The 24,614-nt window shown below is 44.4% G+C and overlaps 1 protein-coding gene across 4 annotated transcripts; it reads right to left on the bottom strand.

Moving 5' to 3' along the window:
• Positions 1–1,054: 1,054 nt before the first annotated feature.
• stum (stum, mechanosensory transduction mediator homolog) lies at positions 1,055–23,140 on the bottom strand. 4 transcript variants are annotated; one of them, XM_064340211.1, is made up of 4 exons: positions 22,799–23,140; positions 9,132–9,311; positions 5,560–5,568; positions 1,055–3,886 (listed from the first exon to the last, which is right to left on the bottom strand). In XM_064340211.1, the coding sequence occupies exons 1-4, from the start codon at positions 22,965–22,967 to the stop codon at positions 3,852–3,854; spliced, it is 393 nt and encodes a 130-aa protein (XP_064196281.1). In that variant the 5' UTR covers positions 22,968–23,140; the 3' UTR covers positions 1,055–3,851. The 4 variants fall into 4 exon arrangements, with proteins under 4 accessions (XP_064196281.1, XP_064196279.1, XP_064196282.1 ...); XM_064340209.1 differs by lacking the exon at positions 22,799–23,140 and adding an exon at positions 14,066–14,461; XM_064340212.1 differs by lacking the exon at positions 5,560–5,568 and having other exon boundaries at positions 22,799–23,139.
• Between the last annotated feature and the right edge of the window lie 1,474 nt (positions 23,141–24,614).

Genomic DNA, 24,614 nt, shown 5'->3' with positions numbered 1-24,614 from the left:
CTGGTTTCCATTCTTCCCCTCTAATCAGGACTGATTTAGATCTGGGCACACCAGGTGAGTTATATCTCTGGCTAAGCAGTGGCATTAATCAATCAATTATCATGTGTAATTATAAAAGTGGCAGTAATACTGGCCTCAAGGACCAGATTTGATTATCGCTGCACTAGACCCTATGGCAGAGGTAACCAACCCTGTTCCTGGAGATCTACCATCCTGTAGGTTTTCACTCCAAGCCTGATACAGCACACGTCATTCAACAGCTAAAGATCTGCTCTGAGCTGCTAATTAGTAGAGTCAGGTGTGCCAAATTAGGGTTGAAATGAAAACCTACATGATGGTAGATTTCCAGGAACAGGGCTGGTTACCACTGCCCTATGGACTAGGGCAGGGGTGGCCAACCCTGGTCCTGGAGAGCCGCAGGGTCTGCTGGCTTTTGTTTTTACTCGGCACTTAATTGATCAATTAAAGCAGTTGATTACACAGTTAACTCACCTCACCTGGTTTCTTTTGTCTAAGTGGTTGTTGTATTTAAGGTGAAAACAAAAACCAGCAGACCCTGCGGCTCCCCAGGACCAGGCTTGGCCACCCCTGGACTAGGGGTTGCACACACCTGCTATACAACATGAAGCAGGGCTGCCCAACCCTGTTCCTGAAGATATAACATCCTGTAGGTTTTCATTTCAACCCTAATTTGATTTCACACCTGATTCTACCAATTTGCAGCTCTAGCTGTGAAATGAGGAGTGGCCTAGTTAGGGCCGGAGTGAAAACCTACAGGATGGTACAGGAGATCTGGCAGAAAGCACAGTAGCTCAGTGAGCACCCTATGGGATGAACACAGAACAAGGGCGCATCCTTTTCAAAGACTGCGAGATGGCACGCCATTCTCCAGGGTCGAGGAGGAGCCAATCAGAGACTGACAGGAGACCCGCCCCAGACATGAATAACATCTTTATCTGCCGCAGACCAGAGAACACATTGTTCACTTCAAACAAAGCCAAACGGGGCAAGTGAAGCTGAAAGAAGATTATTGTGGCAGAGAAACAGACAAGAATTTCACAGACAAGAGGCAAGTTTACTTCAGAAATTTCAAAAAAGAAAAAAAAATGGGTACATTCCACATTACAGCAACTTGGACACCAAAACAAGTTAACAACGTAAGGTGACAAGGTTTTAATACAAAACTGACAATATTCAGTCCAAAATGTTGCCAGAGTGATTCATAGCAGATATTATAGATTTTATTCTGTCTCATCATTTACCGCTGTTATCAAGTGAGAAAATTATTAGGTGAAACACTTTCAAATATAACGTGACAATATATCTATACGATGTGTGACTGATTAACATGAACAGACTGATATCCAACATGTCTGACTGATTTATTAGGAGTACTGCAGTTGTTGAGAGCAGGCAATGCAACATGACACAGTTACAGAAGAGATTAAAATTATTATAAGATCTGCGTTCTCCTATCATTTGAACTCTGGCCATAGGCACCATTTTGGGCTCCCAAATTGGGATATAAAATTCAAACATGATATAAATCCATGTAAAAATAAAAAAAAGAAGAAATAAATAAAGAGCAGCGATACTATAACAATAACAAAGACCAAATGACAGTAGTTTTACACATTGTCATACACTCTGAATCCTTTTTTACTGACTTGAGGCCCCTTAGATGGCAAGGTACATTACAATATTACAATGTGTTACAATACTATACTACAGCCAAGACAACAAAATTATAATAATCATGACTGCAGGGTTTTTGGGGCCATGTTCGGTGTTAAAGGTGAGGATGCTAATGAGGAAGATACGGGGGAACCCCTGAAGAGCAGAATACATTTCCTGTGCATCCTCTGCAGAGGAATACGTTTTCCCGCGAGCCGCGCCAGCCCCCGGGCCGAACGCGGAGGCGGGGGATTCGGCACTGAAACCCCTACCTGGTCATCTGGTCAGGGCCACGCCCCAAACAGTGCCTCCCCAAACTCCCCCCCACCGCCAACGTGACACCGTGACAGCGGGTGACAGCCGGGAGCGTGGGTCATTGTTTCCCTTTCGCCCTCCCGCACCCCGCACGCACACCATAATAACGCCTGCCCCACATCGGCCTGAGTCAGAACCCTTATTGTCCCTCCAAGCACCCCTCCCACCCCCCCCCGGAGTCTTTGTTCAAGTGATGCTGGAACAGCTGGACTGGAAGCACCAGAAACATCTCAACAATAGATCCGCTTATGAGGACGAAATGCCCAGCTCGCTTTCTGCATCGGGGGAAACCTTTCATTCTATAGTACCGGGCTCAACACCTGCTGCCATTGTCTGCACGACCTGGCTTCAGACCTGAAACACACACTAGTGCCGTATGCAGCAAAAAAGCATATCCCCCCCTCCCCCACCCCCAGAAGAACGTCCAATACATATTCCTGTTTTGCTTTTTGTTTTTTGTAATGAGGCTGAATCCAACTGCTAAAACATGTGCAGCAGCCTCCAAACCAAGTTCTAATGGATATTTTAATTTTCCTTGTTTGTCAGCCAGATGGCTTAATTTTTTAAGTCCACTGTTGGGGTGCAGCCTGTTTTCTCATTCTGAATATTTTCCAGCTCTTTCATCTCTGTAGCTCTCCAGCGCAACCATCACCGACTGATACGGAATACAGCATAATATTTTTAATGAACAGCTGAGAGATTCCATTAAAATGAAAATATGTATGCAGATATGCGCAAATACATATCCGCAGATGCCTTCCCTGGTTCCAACTGAGGGGAATACAAGTGAGAAATGCTCTGTGATAAATGAACGCCAGTAAAAAAAAATAAAAAAAAATTTTTAATTTAAAAAATCACAATTCACATTTCAACCATTCTCTTCTTGACTGCGTGTTTTTCACCCTCCCGGCTAAGAAACAAAAGTCCAGCCGCCTTTCAAATGACCCAGCTTGTTTTCTGCCCACGGTATTCAGCTTTCATTGTAACTTCAATAAAGCAAAACTCACTCCCATACCAATTACGTTTATTTCATCCCATGAGTACACATTGACTTTGTGGAAATGGACAGTATCTATGGCAACTGGCCCAGCGAAATTCGATAAACAGTACATTGAGGTTTATGATAATGATGCTTCGCCAAAACAACAACCAATAAATAGTGATGCAAAAGTCATAAAAGATAATCGGCCTGTGTGGTTGTCTCTGTGTGGTTGAGTGTTTACAGATCACAGACTCAGCTGGGTAAGTGGAAATTTAATAACCATGCAGAATATGTATATAAAAACAAGTTCATCTCCACGTAAAATAAGGCTTGACATCGAGTAATAAACCTTCAGGGAAGGACAACAGACACCGTGCTGTACCACCAAATCCAGCTAGTGAAAACTTCAAAACCCATCTGTACAGCCAAAAAAAAAAAAAAACAAGATAAGAAAAATTATAATAAAACTACACTTTTTAATATTTGTCATTAAAAATCTGTTAACACTGAATTTGCCCCTGACAGGATGGAAATGTCAATAACACACGGCACACACGGTTGTCACGGTGGTTTTTTTCTTTCCCACAGATTTTGCTTTTTTTTTGTTTTCTTTATTTACAGCGCGTGGAGAAACTTCATCCCCTCCTTTCCGAAGGATCTTCGTACTCACTCTGAGCCGTGAAGTACAAGGCATCCGGGGGATTGGGTGGTGGGCTGGGGTGGGGGGCAGAGTCTGGAATAGGAGCCCTCCCCCCCTGGGAGTGATGGTGAAGGCGTGTCTGTGCTTCCGGCCCCATGCCAGGGGCGGGGCGGGGCGGGGCTGTTGCCGGGAGACCAGTATACGACTGTACATTCTCGCGTTCAGATTGGCCGCGGAGCCTCACAGCTGCTGGGGAATGCCCTGATCCCTGTAGCCTGCACACAGAGGGGGGAGGGGCCAGAGGCGTGAGGTCACCGATGACGCCATTATCAACCATGACCGGAAGCAGCATCAGAGTGTCAATCATGGGTGTATAGAATAAATTTGCCCAGTAAAATATCCAGTGTTGATTTGACTCCTACAAAGTACGTGCGAGTCCAGTTGGGACCACATGCACTCTGTGAGAGTCAACTTAACACTGAACGTTTTACTGAGTGCGGGTGAACTGGGATGGGAGATGGCAGACCAGACAGGAGACAGAGACTGTGATCACAGATTGTGCGTGGAACCTCCAATTTTTGGGTGTACCAATCAAAAACTGGGCGTGTCTAGGACATTGGGCATGACCACCTCTGTACGTTTGTGTGTCTACTAAACTGAGCTTGAGCCAATGAGCTTTCACCACATGCATGAGGAATTTAAGTGTGGCAAAGTGTAAGCTTTGCTTTCACACAATTCCTCTACGTCAGGGGGTGTTTATGCAGGTTTGTGTTTCCACCAAATACACTGACCAAATGAGCTAATTGGCTGTATACACCAACACTGGTTCTCTTGTGGATTAGATCAAAGTAATGCATTTCATATAGGGACACAAGAACAGTCTTGCTCTACGTCCTCAGTATCTACACAGCCCACACAGGGGCTCTTAACAAATGGCAGGCCTATAAAGTTTTCTCTGAAATAATATGGGCTATTTATCCATGTAATGAATACATTAACAAGCGAACAGAATCTGTCCAGGCATTTACAGGTCATCTTGTCAGCCGGCATCCTGTGAAACCTAAAACCTTGAATTATGTCGTAGCTCAACATTTACATCCATATGGATGTAAATGCCCTCACATTAAAGCTGACAGTCCGCATTTTAACCACACATTCATTGCTTTATTTTAAATCCAATGTACTTGGAAGGCAGAGCCAAAACAGAAATGGTGTCACTGTCGCAAATACGCAATGCACTGCGTATACGCAATCTTCTGTGTGTCTTAATCGTTACACACACACAGGTCCTACATCCACCCACTTTTTTTTCTGTTTTTGAGATCACAGTGACAAATGGGGAGACAGCGCTCAACTGTGCAGTGAACTGGAAAGAATGCTTCACACAAGTTCTGGGTGCTAAAATCACACTGCATTCAGAATGCACATTCTCAGCAGCGCACATGCTGTAACTCGGTCAGCAAGCAGTCTTCAAGGTACCCTTTAAAAAAAAAAAGGGGGCGATTCATTCCACTGTGTTGTTACAAGCAGTAAATGCCGTTGGTGCCACTTTGGAATTCCTGCATTAACAGACATGCAGACACGGTGACTGGGATGCACACACGCTGTGCATTAAATATAGCTTGTGCGTATTTGATATCCATGTACATGTGTGTGCTCATGCATATGCGTGTGCAAATATGAACGGATAGACAGATACGGAGACGGAGAGTTAGAGACGGACGACACGTGGAAGAGCGGAGCGGAGCAGAAGAATGGATCGTGTCACCGCAGGGTGACTGATGTCGACGAATCAAAAGGGAGAAAAAAAGGAGGACAAACACACGGGGAAGTGGCGGGAGGCGCATTAGTGGACGGTGTGAACTAAAAGCAGCGGTGAGCTGTGCGCTGGAGCAAGGCGTGCGGATGAAAGACAGACGAGGGGAGGGCCACGCTGATCAACACCTACCTTCGGAAACTGGGGCCAATGAAGAGATGTAGCACAAAAAAACAAAGAAGAAGAAGAAATTTGACAATTAACACAGGAACACAGAGATTAATTGAAAACAGGAAGCAGAAAAACAGTGCCCTGGCCGATGGCCGCCCACCCGTAACTCATTCTTTTGTGCGCTCGGAAGACCAGAGCCGACAAACTTCAATGGCGATAAATGCAATTATTCAAAAGGTCTCCATTCATCAGAAAAAGAGACTTTGATAATAATAAAAAAAATGAAAAAAGAAATGCCAGGACCGACCGCGCAGATAAGGTATGACTCATTCGTGTTTGAAACCACCAAGAAATACGGTGGTATAGAAATGTTCCCTCCAGAACAAAGAAGAGTCACAGTTATGCTGACGAAGACGTCACTCACGTCCGTGGTCACGTCATCGCCTCACAAAACAATGACATTTTTCCAAGTCAGGTGTTATGATGATGTAAAGGTGAAGACAGATGAAAATGTTGCTCATACATGAAGATAAATGAGCTTCGCTAACAGGGCTTGACATGAACATTTTGGCTCACCAGCCACTGTGGCTAGTGGTTTTCCAAAATCCCCTACCACCTTTTTTTATTTGAACAGAAACTATTATAGCTATCCAACCTGAGTAAACTCTGAAATCATGAAAGCGACTCAAATCATGTACGTCCATCTATCAAGGTTTATGCTCCTTCACCGAGCCGTTGTTGTTTTCTGTGTTCAGTGTGGAAATCATTTAAAATTCTGTGTTTTCCCAACCACAGAATCTCCACTGGTGTGGAGTGTCACTAAATGAAAAGTGGAAAGCCATAATGAGTATAGACAGTATGCAGAGCCATGTTCGACAGTGGTTCAATTTCGGCCAAGTTCTCCTTCTCATCAATTATACTCCCCGCTCAACTGCGGAGGCAAGACACGAGCGAACTGGATGGGCCAAAAGGACAAGCACACAGTGTACACCCAGTGCTCATGGGAGTTGTAGGATCATGTAGTATCACCTCAGACTGACTTGATTAGTTCAGATGCCTTTTGTAAACTACAAAGACTTCTTTTTCTTTCTATAGGAAATGCTACGAAAAGGTCACCCGCCAAAGTAGCTGGTAAGACTGACAGAGTTACACGCCACAGCTGAATTCTACCCACATTCGGCGAGTGGCGGGTACAAATGTCAAGCTCTGTTCGCTAATATGTCTTAGATAGCACTTTCCTTTGCGTACTTCGGAATGATTATTAGTAATGAAAAATGTTACGTCATACAGTATATATGTGTTATATCTCTGATAGTGTTATATATATAGCCTAGACTGTATAGACATAATACATGCATGCCACACATCCACACACACACACACACACACAAACACACAACTACAGTAAATGACGGTGAAATCAGAGAGATGTATTAAATGAGGATGAAGGTGACACTTTGGGACTCAACACCTGTCATCCCCACAATTTCCCAGCTTCCTATTTCATATCCTTCCACTCTGCGTGACTCCAGCTACCCAAAGATACACGAGCTAAAGTCAAACTAACTGAACATCTGTCGTTTAATTCGGCACTGCTGCAGCTCAATATCAGTCCAGTAAAACCATTTGACATTGAGTCAGAACATAATTTAGTATGACAGATGCCGGAATATGACTGGACTCACTCACCCAGTAAATAGCTTCTGTAAACAACTTCATTAAATCCTTTTCAATATTTTTCCAAATACCTCCTCTCCCAGTCTGTCTCTACTGAGACTAAAGAGACTGAGTTTCTGGTTTCCATAATTTAAATACAGTATCTGAAACTAATCTTGCTGCCAGAGTTAGATTGCAGTCCTGGATGCCATCTGTGACATTGTTGAATAATTACAGCCATTGTCAATGAAAAACTTTAACACATGAACTGCTTATAAAGTAAAGGATTTTTTATCATAAAAACATTTTTCCAACTGGTATTTTGGTATTATGGGCTTTCATTGCAAAATACTGCATGGATTATCATTATTTTATGCTAAACTGTGACTATACCACGCCTGATGAAGACATTGTATAAAATCAATATATTACAGTAAAATATTTGCATACTTCTGGATTCTTTTTCAAATATTCTTTAACTATTTTAGCAACTTTCAACTGCTGTGGAACGACATTAAAAAAATCCTCCTCCTAGCACTGAGCTCTGGGGGACTTCACTTCCCACAATACCCTGGTTAAGCCCCATCGCTTGCTGCCCTTTGTATTTTATAAGCCAATTTTGAATCCACTTTAGCAAAACTAATTCAATTAGCTTTCTATTGGATAAGGAGTCACACATATGGTACCCTGTCCATTTCTTTTTGAAAATTCTGAATACGGTTTATACCACAAGTGCAGTTGGAATCGACATGTTGACTATCTCTCATATACACAGGAAATATAAACAACACTGCCCATTTCATACACATACAGAGAGACATCCCACCCCTCAACTCTCTGCAGCGTATACAGGGCTGTTGGAAAGACACAAGCAGATAATTTAGAGGGAAAACTGAGTTGCCAACAGGGGAGGCAGAGAATTTAATATACTTATTCTGAAACCTGCTTTTACGGCAATTGTTCTGAATCAGCTTTTTTCTCTCTCCAAGATTCACAAGCTTGAAAATTTAATAAGGGTCAGTCAGTTGCAGCTGTCTCCTTTCATATTTAATTAAGTGTAATGTGGTAACATTAACTTTGCACGTCACATTAAAAAAAATTGTTGTACCGAAGAGATTTGCTTGTACCCTGTCATCTTAATTATTACAGAGAAATCACAGCTCAGCTCCTCCCTTGAAACCAACGTTTTTTTTAGTTTTTTTTTTTTAGATACAATTAAGGGTTTTTTTCTACAAAACACACAAAGGCAGGATCTCTACAGTAAACTAGACTCCAAGCAAAAAAAGAATATTCAATTAAACCACTAATCCAATCTCATGCAAAAATTGAGCATTGCTTTGTTCTGGATTTGGTGTTCCCCTGTAGCAACTGATGTTATCATAATTCAAACCACACAAAGGAAAGCTAAATACCGGATTCACATAAGTAATAGGCAATACAAGCTAAATATGTCACCAAACACTATCATCCAGTGGCCATCATCCATAATCATAAAGATTAGCACCCTAAATATGGGAATGTTTTCATATTTACCATATTTCATATTTTTATAACAGCTGATATATTTACTTACAATATTATTTTTTTTTAAAACCATTAAACATGTAATACCTACAATAAATCTGGTTTTCATAACATGGGTTGCCATAATATGAAAACTGCTTTTTGTGCCTAGGTTTGAGCAGGGGTGTAACACAAAGTCTCTGTGGGCCCCCTTCCCCTTTTTAATCCAGGCTTTTTGAGGACCCCCCACCACCCTCCACCCCTCTCCTTGCCTGAACCCCTGGCACTCAGTTCCACTATTCCCCCCACACTGTGACCCCCCTGGCTTGAGCTTGTTGAGAACACAGCAGGATTGCAAGGACATTCCAGGGAGGCTTTTAGCATGCGGCCGCTTACAGAAGAGGGCGCGGAACGGCGTAAGAAGCGCTACTCACTGGCCAGAATGACCATGTCCATCCCCCAGAATATGCTCATGATCCAGCCCACCATGACGATGGCGGTGAGGATCTGGATGAAGGCGGCCGCCATGTTCAGCCAGAACACGCAGCACACGTGGCGGTCCGGCAGGTCCGTCCGCGCCCCGCACAGCACCGTGAAGGCCGAGACGAAGGTACCTGCGGAGAGGGCGACAGGCAAACACACACACACACACGCCCACACAGTCAGTGATCTAAGCAAAGGAACAGACAAGCACCGCGTACACACAGTCAGTGATCCAATCAACACAATAAACACACACACACGTGCGCACAGTCAGTGATCCAAGCAAAGGAACAGTCAAACCCCATGCAGACACAGTCAGTGATCCAATCAACGGAACAAACACACACAAACACGCGTACACATAGTCAGTGATCCAATCAACGGAACAAACACACACACACGACCACACAGTCAGTGATCCAATAAATGGAACAAACACACACAAACACACGTACACACAGTCAGTGATCCAAGGAATGGAACAGTCAAACACTGCGCACATAGAGTCAGTGATCCAATCAAGGGGAAGGACCTGCTCCACATGATCAGCTCTACACAGTAATTAATATTCTCCCATTCTCCTTATTCTCTTCAGCTCTACACTTACAAATATATGCCTGTATGCAATTAAGTATTCCTTTTGCATCCATGCATGTATGTATGTTATATACATGAATGCACACAATTATATATTGTGCATGTATATGCTGTATATATAGACTAGAAGAAGTCACTGACACTTGAAAACAGACACCAGGGAGAGCATTTAGAAACTGCTTGGCGAAACACAAGCCAAGCGAAATATGGCCATTCAAGCTATAGTTAAGAATGATTTTCCCTCTCAGGATAAACCAAATGAAAAAGTAAAGCATCTGGCCTACGTGGTTACATCGAGCAGCACAAATATGTAATCTGTCATACATATGCAATGCAAGCTGTCCAGGACAGAGGAGATTGTTAGTCTAACAAATTATGCATAAACACGGCTTGTACAGCAGTAGCACGTCTTACAAAAGTAAACATGTGCGGACAGAGAGCAGCCAAACTCAGAGGAGTTTTAGAGCAACATTTCCTCTTCCACTGACTCCCCTGTTCCCAGGGAAAGGGGCCTCAGCTGCGGGGTCTCAATACCCTGTGAGGCCCCTTTGGTTCTGGGACTGCCTCAGAAAGAAACAGTCCAAGAAACAAGAATCGGTACCACACGACACAAAGAGAGAATACGGCTGACACACCAACAGCCAACGTTCACGGTGTCTGCCTGTGGGTATCCCAGTCAAAACCCGAGTCCAGGAGAAGAATCTTTACCGCGCGACACAAACTGCTGTAGGTTTGACGCGCGGAGACCGAGAGCACCCGCTGAAGCTAACAGCCGAGGTTCGCGGCGTCTGCCTGTGGGAATCCAACTCAAACTCCCAACCCTTTTCAAAATGCGCCTCCACAGTGCCTGACAGAACTGGGCCAGATTTCCTCATTATTCGCCTTTCACAGACTGAAATTAATCTGGCTCTTTAGAGACGCCATTTTGGCTCTTTATTGCCAGCCCGGGGAGTAGGCCCACTCCGTGGGTCTAGATTGTTGGACCGCATCCAAAAAAATACAGACAAAACACAGCATCAAGAATCTGAAGTGGCTAAAGACCTGCTTAGTCTAGGCTAATTAAAATATATGTGCCGTAGTGCGCTGCACAATATCTTCTGTACTATATGTATGACATATGTGATGAACTGCAATCTCCATTAGCTCCTTAATCACGTCAGCCATTATGTTAAATGTGATTAGAAATATACAACAATGGCCTTTTGCCCGCATTTTCTATAGTTTGTGAATGTGCACAGATTGATTAACTCACAGATCCATTACCTCCTTATGATTCATTAATGGAAAACACAAATGACAATGACTGTAATCAACTTTAGTGAACAGCCTGCCCAGACTGTCAGTAATATATCACAGTTAAATTCCAAAAACAATAACTTAACTCATAGATTCAATTACCCCTTAAGATTCATTAATGGAAAACACAAAAGGAATGACTGTAATCTACTCTAGTGAACAGCCTAGCCAGACTGTCAGTAATACATCACATTCCAAAAACAAGAACACAGGAAGTTTACAGATAAAAATATATTTTAAAAAAGCTCTAGGTTTATTTTGGATTTTTCCATGAGACCATACTAATAAATTAGTACATTAAAAAAAAGAGTAATAATTTTCACATTGACAAAAATCAGACAGCCTCTTCAACATCAGGCAGTTTGGCCAAGAATAGCCATTCCTTATTTGGCGGATCCACTTGACAGCAGTCAACAGGCAGCTGAAAGCCAATCTTTGTGTTTATTGGTCAAATGCCAGCCACTTCCTGTTGAGCTGACTAATTCAGCATTGCCAAAAGCCGTGCAATTTCACATGACAAAAAGCCCATCAACCACGCACGCTGTTCTGTCTACCCCAAAATCAAAACAGTGGTGGATCACGGGTCACGGGGTCATGTACACACACCCCTGCACATCCTGGGAGGCAGGCAGGACTTCAGCCAAAAAGTATAAATCTTAACCTTCTGCAGTCGCGGCCTCCAAATCCCCAGTCATAAAGTATATGGAGAACAAACGCCAGGATTATCAGCTGGGAGATTCAGCCGGGCTCTGCAAATAAGCTTTCTTAGCGTATCGATTTCAGAAGCTCATTAAATCGCTTTGATGCGGTCGAGAGATCAAGCGTGACGAGCGGTCGTTGTCGGGACCCGCAGCGGTTCCCACCGTAATGAAGGCCCTGTCCCGCCCCTTTTCACGACTCGACCGCGCTCTCGTTAAACCGCCGCCCCAGGGTCTGTTCTCGTATCACTGCGGGCACGATCGGCCCGTCCCACCGCGCCGGCGTGTTTATCCGGCGCCGTCTCACCTACTATCGACGGTAATTACGAGGCTCTAAATCAACCGTCGGCCAATTTTGTGTGGGCGGGCCCTCTGCCCCGGAGGCGTCTCGCCCCGACGCCGAACGGCCCTCTGGGGAGGCGCGAAGCGCCCGCAGCCCGCAAGATAAAAACGAGCGAATTACACAGAACGGGGCCGCGCCCCCCCCATAAATCTCTGGACCCCGCGTTTACGCTGAGAACGCCTGCGCCTTCTCCTCAGTGGCGTATCTCCAGCGAGACCCTTTATGACAGGGCTAAAAAAAAAAAAACCCGAGTCTAGCTTGTGGGGGGGGGGAAACCCTACAGGAACACCGAGCGTTTCGGGCGGAGAAAGGCAATCTGACCCCGCCCTCAGCCCAAATGTGCTCCACCAGGCAGCGGCGGGGACGTCTGTCCCAGCGAGAGCTTCTGTTTTCGACCTCGTCTCAGGGTACAAAGGGACCTCTCCTCACAGCCCTTCACTAAAATCTGGCGCCATTAGGCACACGACGGCAACATTACCGGCCGTAAGAGAGTGGATGGAATCAAATGGCCCGACATTGCCTCTGCTCTGTGGGAGGGCGAGAGGGGCGGGCCCTCTCCGACTGACCCCCCGCTCGCGTCCGCATTTATTGGCTCGCGCCCGACCTTTGCGGGTCAAAGGTCGCGTGCTAATAGGACTCTGATTACAGCGCGGCGGCTGTCCTCGGCGAACTGGGCGTCGCCGTGGCGGCGGCGCACGGCGTGACACAAAGCTGGCAACGAGCCGCGCAGCTGCCTCTCTCCGCCCCGGCCCGAGAGGGTTCCCGGGCGGGGGGCGAGCGTCTCCACGGCGCCCGAAAGCCCCGCGGAGAGGTTCCGCCGAGCCGCGTTTCGTTGCGACGCCATCGACGCCGCGCGACCAATAAACGGACGCCGAGCTCCACCAACCGCCGTCCCGCAAATAATTACACGCTCCGCCAGAGTGAGAGACAACGGGGTTTGGCAAATGTCAGCCTCCTCCTGCATTACTCTCAGGATAACTGTAATTTACTGAAGCGTTCACACTCACTGTCCCCTGGAAAAAGGAGGTTAATTACCCCGTTTTATTCTCTTTTTTTTGAGAATGGAGAGCACGCTCGCGGCTGGATTGCTTCACCGTCTGCGTACTGCGTGTGAACAGTGGAACGGCTCATTGCACATATGCTTGGAAACACTTGTAAGCCAATAAGTGGGCTCTCCTTCTGAGGTTCAAGCGAAAACGCACAATTGTGCGCTACAGTTTTCCCCACTCTGAAAAATGTGACCAGAATTCTAACTCAAGAGACCGTGGTGAAAAAGACCAAAATACAAGTCGAAGTCAGGCTATTTACAGGAGTTGAACACGACCACTTAATTATTTGGACTTGGCTATTTTTCTTTTTGATACGAGCAACATTATCAGCAGCATGTACTGTCAGTGGAAAATGGTGTTCAAATGCTTCATGGGATGGGAGCATGAGTGAATGCTTTCAAGCACTCCATCCCTTCAAATGGTTGTTCGAATGTCATGTCGATCTAAAGCACTTGAAGCTCAACCCTGGATTACCAGCAACTATTCTAACAGCCAATTTACCAAACCTAGCTGCAATGGACCAATGGGACAGCCATAGCCCTTCTAGGAAACTGTTTCCAGATCAATCTGTGCCTCATCCTCAGACTGGAAAGCCTGATCCTGAAAAGACCAACTGAGCCACCATGTACCTCATCACTGGGTGTGGGAGAGCCAAGCTAGCCACAGACAACAGCCACAATTCAGAGCGTCCTGACCAATTACGATAGACAGCCCCAAAACAGTAGGCTATGACATCACAGCTGGCCATGGACCCACAACTGTTTTCAACAAATCATTGAACAAATTGCAAAACTCTAAGTCAAGAACAACTACCCTCCCAACACAACTTCCTCGTTATACAGAGAACCCTGACAGCAAGTCTTCTGTGGAATAAGCAGCATGTTTTACATCTCTGTGCGTACCGATATAGACGTTGCAAACTAGCTGGCACAGTACCGTCTCCCATGCTGAAATAACAGAACTGGATCCAAACCGCGGAACAGAGACCGTCCTGGGACAACTGGAGAGAGCGAGACCAAAATAGCAAAAGTTCCTCCGCTGAACTTCTCGGTCTCTAAACATATCCCAGCTCACCACTTGAGACGGGTCGCAGATTTTCGACATTACCCCGCTGCCCCCATCTCCCGTATCACTTGCGAGGGTCTCCGCAGGAGATACACACATAATCAATCATCGAGGCCCCGCCCCTCTCCGACGCAGGGAACAGGGCGGCGGTTATATAACTGTGCTCCTTCTCCGAGGGCTACGCTAATACGTGCGCGCTAACCGTGAATGCCATTTGTTTATTACAGGCGGCTCGGAGCAGGCAGGATGATGATGAGAGAAACGCAAGACATGAAAAACCTCTAATCAAATGATGATCCTCATATCGTCCCCCCCACGCCCACCCCCCTCCCCCCGGACAAAATAATGTCTGGGCCCGACAGATTGATCTCTGAAGGAGTCGTCGGGAGAGCAGCCGGGGGAGAGAGAGAGACAGAGAGAGGGAGAGAGAGAGAGGCCTTGATGTTGGACAGGCATTGTCGAGCACTGCCGTTCTGCTTTGGGAAAAACAGCCTGGCACTCAACCATAAATTGAACCGTTTTTTTACCAAATATGGTAAACTTCAATTTGTGACATTAAAAAAAGGGGCAAATGCCAAAGGACAAAAAAAAACAGCAGCAGCTCTTTAGACAAACAGGCCAAGATGCTTTGACAAATGGAGCTTAGAGAGGCGAGCGCGCAGCCACCGTACTGTTTCTAGGGATACACCACGCATGCAACTGCACTGGTTTGGAAGGTTGAAACGTCACTACCAGTGTCTGGTTTTCGTTTGCCGACAGGACTGTGCTGAATGTTACTACGTGAGTACCACGCTGGGTTATTCTTCAGAAATGGCACGTCCAGCTTCTGGGTGGCTCGTATGAGCTCCACGGTCTCGGATCGAATCCAGACCGCGCCAGCGCCGACTGTGGCAGGCAGCTCCATAGGGCGATGCGGGATCGGCGATTGCGTCGCCCAGGGCATGAGAGGATTCAGTCGGTCAGGGGACTACGTTTCATTGTTCTCCAATGGCCCCCGCTGGTCGACCGGGAGCCCGTGGACTGCACGTTAAAACCACGTCTGAAAGGTCTTCCTCCGACTCCACTCTACGCGAGCTTACCAGTACGCAGTGTGAAAAGCAGTAGCTGGAGACAGCACGTGTTTCGCAGGAGAACCACAGATGTCTACGCTCTCCCAACCAGGAAGTGGATCATGCAAGAACGTGGCTTGGGTTGCAGATAACTGGATATCCCAAATTAGGATAGTAAAACAACACGTTCAGCCCCGTGTTAGGCACCAAATTAAGATAAGTAAATAAATAAATTATAATAAATAAAAAAATAAATGCCTCACCCAGGTTTTAAAGTGATGGATCTGCAGAGCAAGCAGTGCAAAATGAACCACTTTTATGGATTAGATAAAGCTTGAACGTCCCTTAAATCTACCATGGAACCTGATACGGTCAGTGACAGAAGCATTTGTACAAACAAGCTGTAAGTTTTCAAAGCACAGAACTCTCCAGTCAATGAAGATTGCACATACTACATTTTAAAACCTCAAATTGCTTTCATAAAACAGACTGTGAGTCCTTGAAATTAATTAACTAAATTATTACAGTCTAATAATTCTAAAAACTACAATTATTCCAGCACCTTCCGTTTATCCCTCAAATTATGTCCGAGAAGAGTGAAGAGTGTTGCCTTCATAAAAAATAATATATACAATTTAGAGGACATAAATAAGAACAGGTGGCTTTAACTGGGGTCAAATAGCCCCATTAAATTAATCTGACCTTGGAGCAACGCAGACCTGTGAGGGGGACAGACATGGAGAGATTAAACAGGCTGTACAGTCATCTGGACGGGATCGAGCGTTGGAAGGAGCGGGGAGAGAGAGGAGGGATGTCTCAGAGCGGGGAGAGAGAGGAGGGATGTCTCAGAGCACTTAAGACGCGGTGAATCACGACGCCAGTCAGGGGAGAAGGGACGCACGCTAAAAAACGGCTTCCAGCTCGCCAAAAGGGCGACACTGAGACGCGTTCGCTTTTTTCTGTAACCCGCGCTGAGAAGCAGCCTGTGGTGGCCGCGCCCCCTCTCAGGTCACCCAGGTTCAGACAAAGGTTCTGCAAAGTGATGTCATAAGCACATCAGTGCAAGGTGACCTCAACAGCATCCCCCACAGCTTTGAGTTTGAACTTCCCCCTGAAAGCAAATCCAATTTTTTTCCCCCCATCACACACAATGAAAACAGATTTGAGGACCATTCTGAGCTGCTTTTACTGAATAAACAAACAGAACCAATGATAATTTTGTTGAAAAATGAATATGCTTCACACTTTTCCCAACAAAACACCAATGGATTATTCTGCAGAGTACACATTAATGTGTGTTAATGTTCCCCACAGCCCACACTGTGTAAGATTGATCGTTTTTCAATGGCAGTCATTACTTGACACACTACATTTTCCTCTTTCCCAGTAATGGAATGGATACCCAGTCCAAAAACGATTAATACATTTTGCTGTAAATAAAATGGCTTCATTTCTTCAAATGCTTCAGACTGCTTCTCACTCTAAGCAATGGAACAATGTCATAAAAGGCACATTATTAACACAATTCATTATTTTTTTTGACAGATGCCCCTTATCCTGGGTGACACAGCTTTAATTAATCTACTTGGGAATGGAACCTGCAACCTCTGGCCAAAACATCTAGCCCTTACTGCTTTGCTGTGACGTCAAATCAACTCATTGCTTTGCTGACAGTAACCAGGTCGTGAGTCGGGGCTCAGTTGATATGTGATTTATCTTAGAGCAGTAGTGCCCAATCATGGAGGGTCGAGAGTATGCAGGTTTTCATTTCAACCAATCACTACACCTGCTGATTTCCCTAATTAGCATATCTTCAACCAGAGAGGAAGGGACAAATTAGTGAAAGCAGCAGGTGAAGTGATTGGTTGGGATGAGAACCTGCATACTCTCAGCCCTCTATGATTGGGCACCACTGATCTAGAGTTAGTGAACCCCAGAGCCCCTCCATTTAACATCAAAGTAAATATGGGAGCAGCAGTGACTGGCCACAGTGACTGTTTACTCAGCCTCTGTGTTCTTTGGACATGGCAGCACACTGTGTTACTTCAGCTGTTCAGCACGTCCAGTGAGCAGCTGTTCAAGGCTAATTAGCTAGCGACTGTGTTCAATCATCAGTTTTCACAATGTTTCTGAAAGTTAACCTGCTACTGATTCCTGCTGGCTGCCAGCAATTAAGAAAATAATCCAAGGGATTTAACAAACAAAAAAGTTAGGATACAGGCCTTGGCAAGCAGTTCAGAGCACAGGACAGGTGAACAAAGACGAATGGAGCTCTTTCATGTCACGTGTCTTAAGGAAGAAATACAGATCAAATACCCGGTAGAAAGGCCATGGCATCGGTTATTGATAAAGTAAATCATGGTGTCATCGGAGCCAGTGCATGTATCCCCGCTGTGGAGGAAGTCTATTTCAGTCATGTCCTATCAAGGTCAGTGGGAGGTATGTCTCCCCCATGCATGTGCATGGGAGCCCCATGTTTTTCGCTCACTAACATCTGTGCTGCAAACTGTGCCACAGCGCAGAGCTTACAGGGTATTACATCACTCTGCACACAGTGTACTGCACATTTCACCCCTCCGCTGCTTCAACTGAGCAATTAACGCCATCCCCTACCAGTGCCCGCGCTGTACACGAGCGGCTATCATCAAGGTTTGAATCATTTCAGGGCTGTACAACGTCCAGGGCTCCAACTGAAAGACACTTCATGTGAGGCTACCATCAAGTTTGAATCATTTCATTGTGCTGTACAGCGTCCAGGTCTCTAACTAAAAGACACATCATGTGAGGCTACCATCAAGTTTGAATCATTTCATTGTGCTGTACAGCGTCCAGGTCTCTAACTGGAAGACACATCATGGGAGGCTATCTTCAAGTTTGAATCATTTCAGTGCTGTACAGTGCCCAGGTCACCAACTGAAAGACGCTTAATGTGAGGCTACCATCAAGTTTGAATCATTGCAGTGCTGTACAGTGCCCATGTCACCAACTGAAAGACACTTCATGTGAGGCTACCATCAAGTTTGAATCATTGCAGTGCTGTACAGTACCCAGGTCACCAACTGAAAGACGCTTACTGTGAGGCTACCATCAAGTTTGAATCATTGCAGTGCTGTACAGTGCCCATGTCTCTAACTGAAAGACACTTCAAAGCCTGAAATGATTTCAGCTCAACAGAGGCAACTCAGGCCGAGCCCAGAAAGACCAGGGCGCCTACGGCCTTTTTTTCCCCCCCAGGCACTTAGCAACCTGAATGTAATGACCATCTTCAACAAAGCAATTTGGCTCCTCTCCTTAGCTCTGTGTTTGATAGAGGGTTGGGGAAAACTGCTGGGTTAGTACCCTCCAGAACCGCCGTCGAGTAGCGCCGCAATAAAAAGATTTGTCCCGAGTGGTTACTCACTGGGAAACCAATAAAACACAACATGATATAATGAGACTACGATTCGTAAAAACACAACAGCTGGGAAATGTAGTACCTGTGTCTTAGGTTTTGATGAGAAATTTAGATCAGGAAAGCTAAAACCATTAACCCTTTAAGGTGTACCATCACAAATATCTGATTAGAATGTTGTTAACTGATGCAACAATCACTTTTTTGTAATTGAAAGCAACTGAGTTCTTGAAGATGGTCTTAGAATTTTGGAAAAAGATTCTAAAAAACCAACTCTTCAAAGGGTTAATACCTTTATTCAGGTCTTCTTCTGCTCAGAGATAAAAGAAGACCGAAGAATGATAGGAGTAAGAACTGATTTTCTAAGCAATAGATTGAAATAAACCAGGTTAATATGATGGTAATTTTCAGGTCCTAAGCGGATACCATCTTGTTCCGCTTGTCATCTTAGACAACTGCAACAATAAGGAAGGGAAATAATGGCTCTGAAACGAGCATTCTGGAATCATCTGCTGCCATGGAAACTGCTCAAGCACAACTGAAAGTAGGGTGAACCACAAAAGGCTCAGGAAGCCGTCAGAGAACCTTCTGATATAGAAATCCGCCACAGATCCACTTTGATCTGTCCTGGGGGGCGAGGTGGGGGGGGCTGTACAGAAACTCCCATTTGGCTTTTACTGGGTCTGGTAGTCGTTGCCTGGCTGTTTCCAACAGGAGCAGACTAAATGATATCTTATGTGCCGAGACCCACTGCCGACTCCCAACACACCATGCCTCCTGGCCCACTGTGAGCGTTGGATCTGCGAGCACACTGCCTCTTGGTCTCAGGTTATACTGGGAGAGCAATAACAATGGCCTTCTCCATTTGTAAAAAAAGATATTTTCCGACTACACACCTGTTGCTTAGTTTACAACATCCCACTAATGCATTGTCCTCCATGGAGTATAATAGTATAATAGTATTGGCAAAACAAAATAAAATGACAAGGATAAATCATTTTAAAAAGAAGACTGAAGATGTTTTCATTTCTAAACAGTTTTGCACTTAAGTATCAAGGCTGGAATATAAGTGCTTTGGGTAAAATGCACGTCTTTTATTGTTCTCTGCTCGACAAACAGTGAGCCTTTTTTAATGGTCAGTTAAATATTTTGAAATATTCACTCACGGTCTCCGACAAGCTACAAGGTTCTCTTCAAAACCTCGGCAACCGCAGCTGCTTACATTAATAACAGCCGCAGCAATAAACCTTGATCTCTGCTGAAACATAAAAAATATCACCAAACAGAGAGGCTGAACGCCAACCCATTCACGGTCCTATTAAACAGACAAGGATCACAAAGGATGAAAACTAACATGCCACCTACCATCACCTTTAATACCGCACTTTCGTCTATGCAAAACCTGACCCACATAAAACGAGGTTCTCTAATGAAGAGCAGACTTCTGTGCCCTTATAAGACACCAACTTTGCCTTGCACCAATTTCTTTCCTGTGGAAAGTGAGAAAGACAATGGTGCCAACAAGTTTCGTCAATGTAGTAAAACATTCAGAGCTTGTTAATTTAATTTCACTGCTGCTTTATTTAGGTATATAGCAACACACTTGTCAACAACAGGTATGGTATCATCATGAGGGTGACAAGATTGCAGGCAGAGTTGTATAAATGCACAGCATGCCAACTGTCCTGTGTCTTCCCACCTGAGTGGATTTGAAAACAAGGTCAAACAAAACACAAGCTTGTTAGAAACATTGACTAATATCCATGTTCTAAGTTCATAGAGCCTGCTAATGAATTATAGCGGCTGCCGGTGCTATTTTTTTGTGTGAATTTCCCACTTGATCCCAGATGCAGATTTTTTTTGTCAGCGATCTATGGTAGAGGAATGCCATTTAAGGAAGGAAATAATTAGAACCATCACATGGCATATATCTAAATAATTTCTTACATTTCTACCCTCTCATCTGTTTACATCATACAAACATATTAGTGCATTTATTTTATTTTATCATGGTGCTGTACGTCTGTCACTAGATGTGATGCATCTGTTATTCTTCAATGGACTGTCAGATGTGTAGCTCCTGGACTGGGAGATACCAGAATAGGCTGATGGATTTCCCCCTGGGGTTTGGAAAATCTGCCCCAAGTCACAGCTTGCCTGGCCGTCAAGCCATCTTAGTGTTAGATCCGCTTGATGCCAGCTGGCTGTATCTTTTAACCATAATGCATAATGCAAGTGGCCAACCGCCAATAAATGACCACCCAGTCACACCGTCACACGCAATGTGCTGCCCCGGTTAATCCACACGTCTTACTCAGTCACACAAAAATATCCGTTTACCTAGAACGTCAAAGGAAAAATGGACTCATGTAGCCACAGGTGACTCTGGAGGAGTGATCCACTGTCATAGTGAACATAGAAACGACATCTAATGATGTTTGTATGCACGTGAAGGCTTCACCGAGAATGATAAATCTGCAAGGAAACGCGACAAGACTTTCCAGCACGGCACCTTGCGCGAGCCTATGAAAGGAACATCGAACATCCAGGTTTGCTTTATGAGCTCCCTTGGGGACGCGCTTTTCGGGGCTCATTAGGCAAGCGGGAGGAGGGAGATCAATGATTTCCCGATGCCTTGTACAATATTACATGCAGAACAAGAAAAAAAAACACTAGAGATAGGGTACGACTGGCCCCCGTCGCCATCTGATATCTGTACTCGAGGCGGTCGCGTCTGTGGAGAGTAGATACCCTTTGGGAATTCCCTTGAGAGAACAGTATAACGTCGGCACGTGACAATTAGGAACCAAGAAGGAACGAGGAATGTGGAAAGGGGGGGGTGGTGGCATAAATACATACAAAAACCGAAAGAAAATCCAAAACTGGTCCAATCACTGTGCATGGCCCAGGGGGCAGGGAGTCAAGAGTCAAATTCTAGATCTAGAGTGACACACTGATGTCAGTGGAGGAGAGACTGTTAAACATGACCAAAGCAGAGCAGGTGAAGGTTGTTTGTAATTACAACGGAGATAAAAGTGCTGCCTACTTGGTGCTTGTATAAGGGGTTCAACGATTGTCGCTTACATTAGGTTGATTAAAAAAAGCAAATATAACTGGTGGAAAATAGCCTACAAAAATTGCCAAAAATAATCCCGTTTTTATATTTATATAACACCACAGACAATCCTGCCATAGACCCAAAAAAAAAGCCATATATATTGTATATGGCTTATGTAGACTACCCGTTTCAACGTGGTTACAGAGAAACCAAAGATCGGATCCCATTAGCCTATAAAATATATTATAGTATAAAAAACGTGTAATTGGGGAGAAGTCATATGGGCTAAACTCAATCTTACAATTAAATATTTATATTGAACAAATAAATACGTGTTTCCAATATAGGCTACTGAAAATGCCATAAAAATATAAAAATACCTCCTGCATATACTCAAAAACAAAGACCCAAAACAAAGAGAAATTGGATCAGCGTGCCTTTTGCTACGCGCTCAGTTGCGGTCCCCAAACGGACGTGCGGGCTTAATATCATTTTATCGGAATCAGAGAGAATGAGCAAGTGTAAAAGGGCTTTAGGAGAGGGAAGGCACCTGGTTCTCATGGATTTAGCCAGTGCGCTCCTTGCTTTCGAGGGGGAGTAAAGTTTAAGAGCGGTGTTGCGCAACTATATCTGCTCTCCATCGAGTGCAAAATAATTCATTTAGTTGCACACACAGCTTCTCTTGTGTTAAACTGAAAACCACACCCGTTGTGTGACTACTGCCTGACTACTGCCTTAACGGTCCTTTCAGTAGGCAGTCCCTACCCTCAGAATAGCTTCTCACAATGTTACCAATGGACTCATGCCAGTGAAATGAGAAAAAAAATGTATACAAAACATGTTACATTCACACAGAAGTAGACATGGCAATCTGTTAATTAAAAGTGCAGTTCTTTCTAAAGAAATATAGTAAACGTAACGAGTTTGCATGCAGATATAGACATAGATTGTTTTTCCGATAGCTAGTTTACTAAGTAGCTTATGCAGAGAATGGGGTGCATGCATAACTGTCAGGGCTAGAAACATGTGCGCGCAAAGCATTCAGGAAACAGTTTATCAAAAACGAACTCACCTAATCCAGGTATGAATGTGTTGAGAAACAGGCAAATTACTGCTACCGGAAAAGGCATGTAAGGGATGGCTGCACGTAAAGGTCCTTTCTTCTCCCGCACTTGGACCACAACTCCGCTGGTTGAGGAAGGCACTCCTTTCTCGTTCATCTCTGTATCTTTCTGGTCCATCTTCACAGAGGGGAAAATATTGCAATTTTCCCCTTCACGACTTGTTGAGGTGAATCCTGTAAACTACGACCGACGACAGCTTCCGCTCAACAGACGCTGTCCAACTGCGCGAATTGGACTAGCTATGCATGCACGCGCACCGTCTCCTCCTTTGCTCAGATTTACTAGCGGCCAGCGGACTTTTAATTTTGCGGGATGGATTTAAAGCGACAGTATCCTGCTGCGCTGACATGTTAAAACGCTTCATTTGACCGAAAAATACGTTTGTTGTTTATCTTTCTTCAATATTTTATAATGAAAAAAGAAGTGTTATTCATCTTTACATGAAGCTTGGACTGGCAATTTGTGTGATGAAGCATGGTAAAACGGACTTATTTTAATATTTCATGGGAAGGTATGAGTATATGCCATCGCAATTATGAATATGAAGGTGGCCCCAAACCATAAAACTCGCCTAAAGTTCAAGTATATCTCATGTATCTGTTTAACCACATTACACAATATGCAGCCCAGATCAAATGGTTGATTTCAAGCATCCAGGGCCAGTCACACAAAATCAACTGCGTTGAAATGTCTATTTTATCTAACATTATCTAAAAAAATAAATAAATAAAAAACATTGTACCGTATGTTTTGTTAATGAGGGTTACAGTTGATTTATTCACAATCAATGACAAAGACTATAAGCGTTTGGCAGAATCCGATCAATATCAATTTTGGAGAATGACCATGCTTGCTATGTAGGCTACTCGCATCCCTGGTAATCTCGCTGAAATTAATTTAGTGGTCAAATGTTCGTATGGTTCGCAATTCACATCGAGAGCCATTGGCATTGCCCTACTGAACGCTCCTGCACAATATACTTTACTGTAGTTCATGTCCTTGCATGTATGAGCACACGTAAAAGTAAAACGGCGAACTGTTGCTCAGCGGCAATAATTTAAGCCAATTCCCAGAGCAACACCACGCCGCCGTGCCGTTCCCGCTTCTTAAAAAAACCCGTTACCGCACATTAGGTTTTGATCCATTCCAAATGTTTTTTTGGCAAAAATGAATATATTCAGGTATTCATTGGTTGGTTAATATTTATATTTTTTTTTACCACTGACTGTTCATCTCCATTAAAAATATATACTACGAGGGCAAAAACGACAGAGACACAGAGGTGTACAATTATTTGCCACAATTGGGCCGACCTGAATGCCAGTCAAATACATAACTAATCTCCATCCTTACTATTTTATTTTCATCTTCCTGCTAAAGACATCTAAATATCAGATATCAGGGTGGTCGTTTCATTTGGACAAGCTTGACATTTTTATAGAACCGTCGTTCTAAGAGTCTACTCAGCAAGAATACAATAATGGTGGAGTATGATCTATATATCTACGTGTGATACAAAATAGCTTATAATAGCGTGTCTGTCTTTAACTATGATAATTGGTACATTGATGTGTATTCTTTAAAAGACACAATATGAACTCACAAAACTGTAGATTTAATTCGCCTCAATGAAGAGTGGGAACATGCAATCGCCGCTGCCCAATACATATTCATCAGTCTGACCCCCAAAAGATTAAGTCACTCTTTATCACCACCAGGTCGCTTAGCAACGGTGAGTAGGGCCTAATGGAACTGATTAATGTG

The sequence above is a fragment of the Anguilla rostrata genome, chromosome 6 (genome assembly GCF_018555375.3).
Source record: "Anguilla rostrata isolate EN2019 chromosome 6, ASM1855537v3, whole genome shotgun sequence".
Classification (NCBI taxonomy): Eukaryota; Metazoa; Chordata; class Actinopteri; order Anguilliformes; family Anguillidae; genus Anguilla; species Anguilla rostrata.
This window is presented reverse-complemented; position numbering and strand designations above follow the sequence as displayed.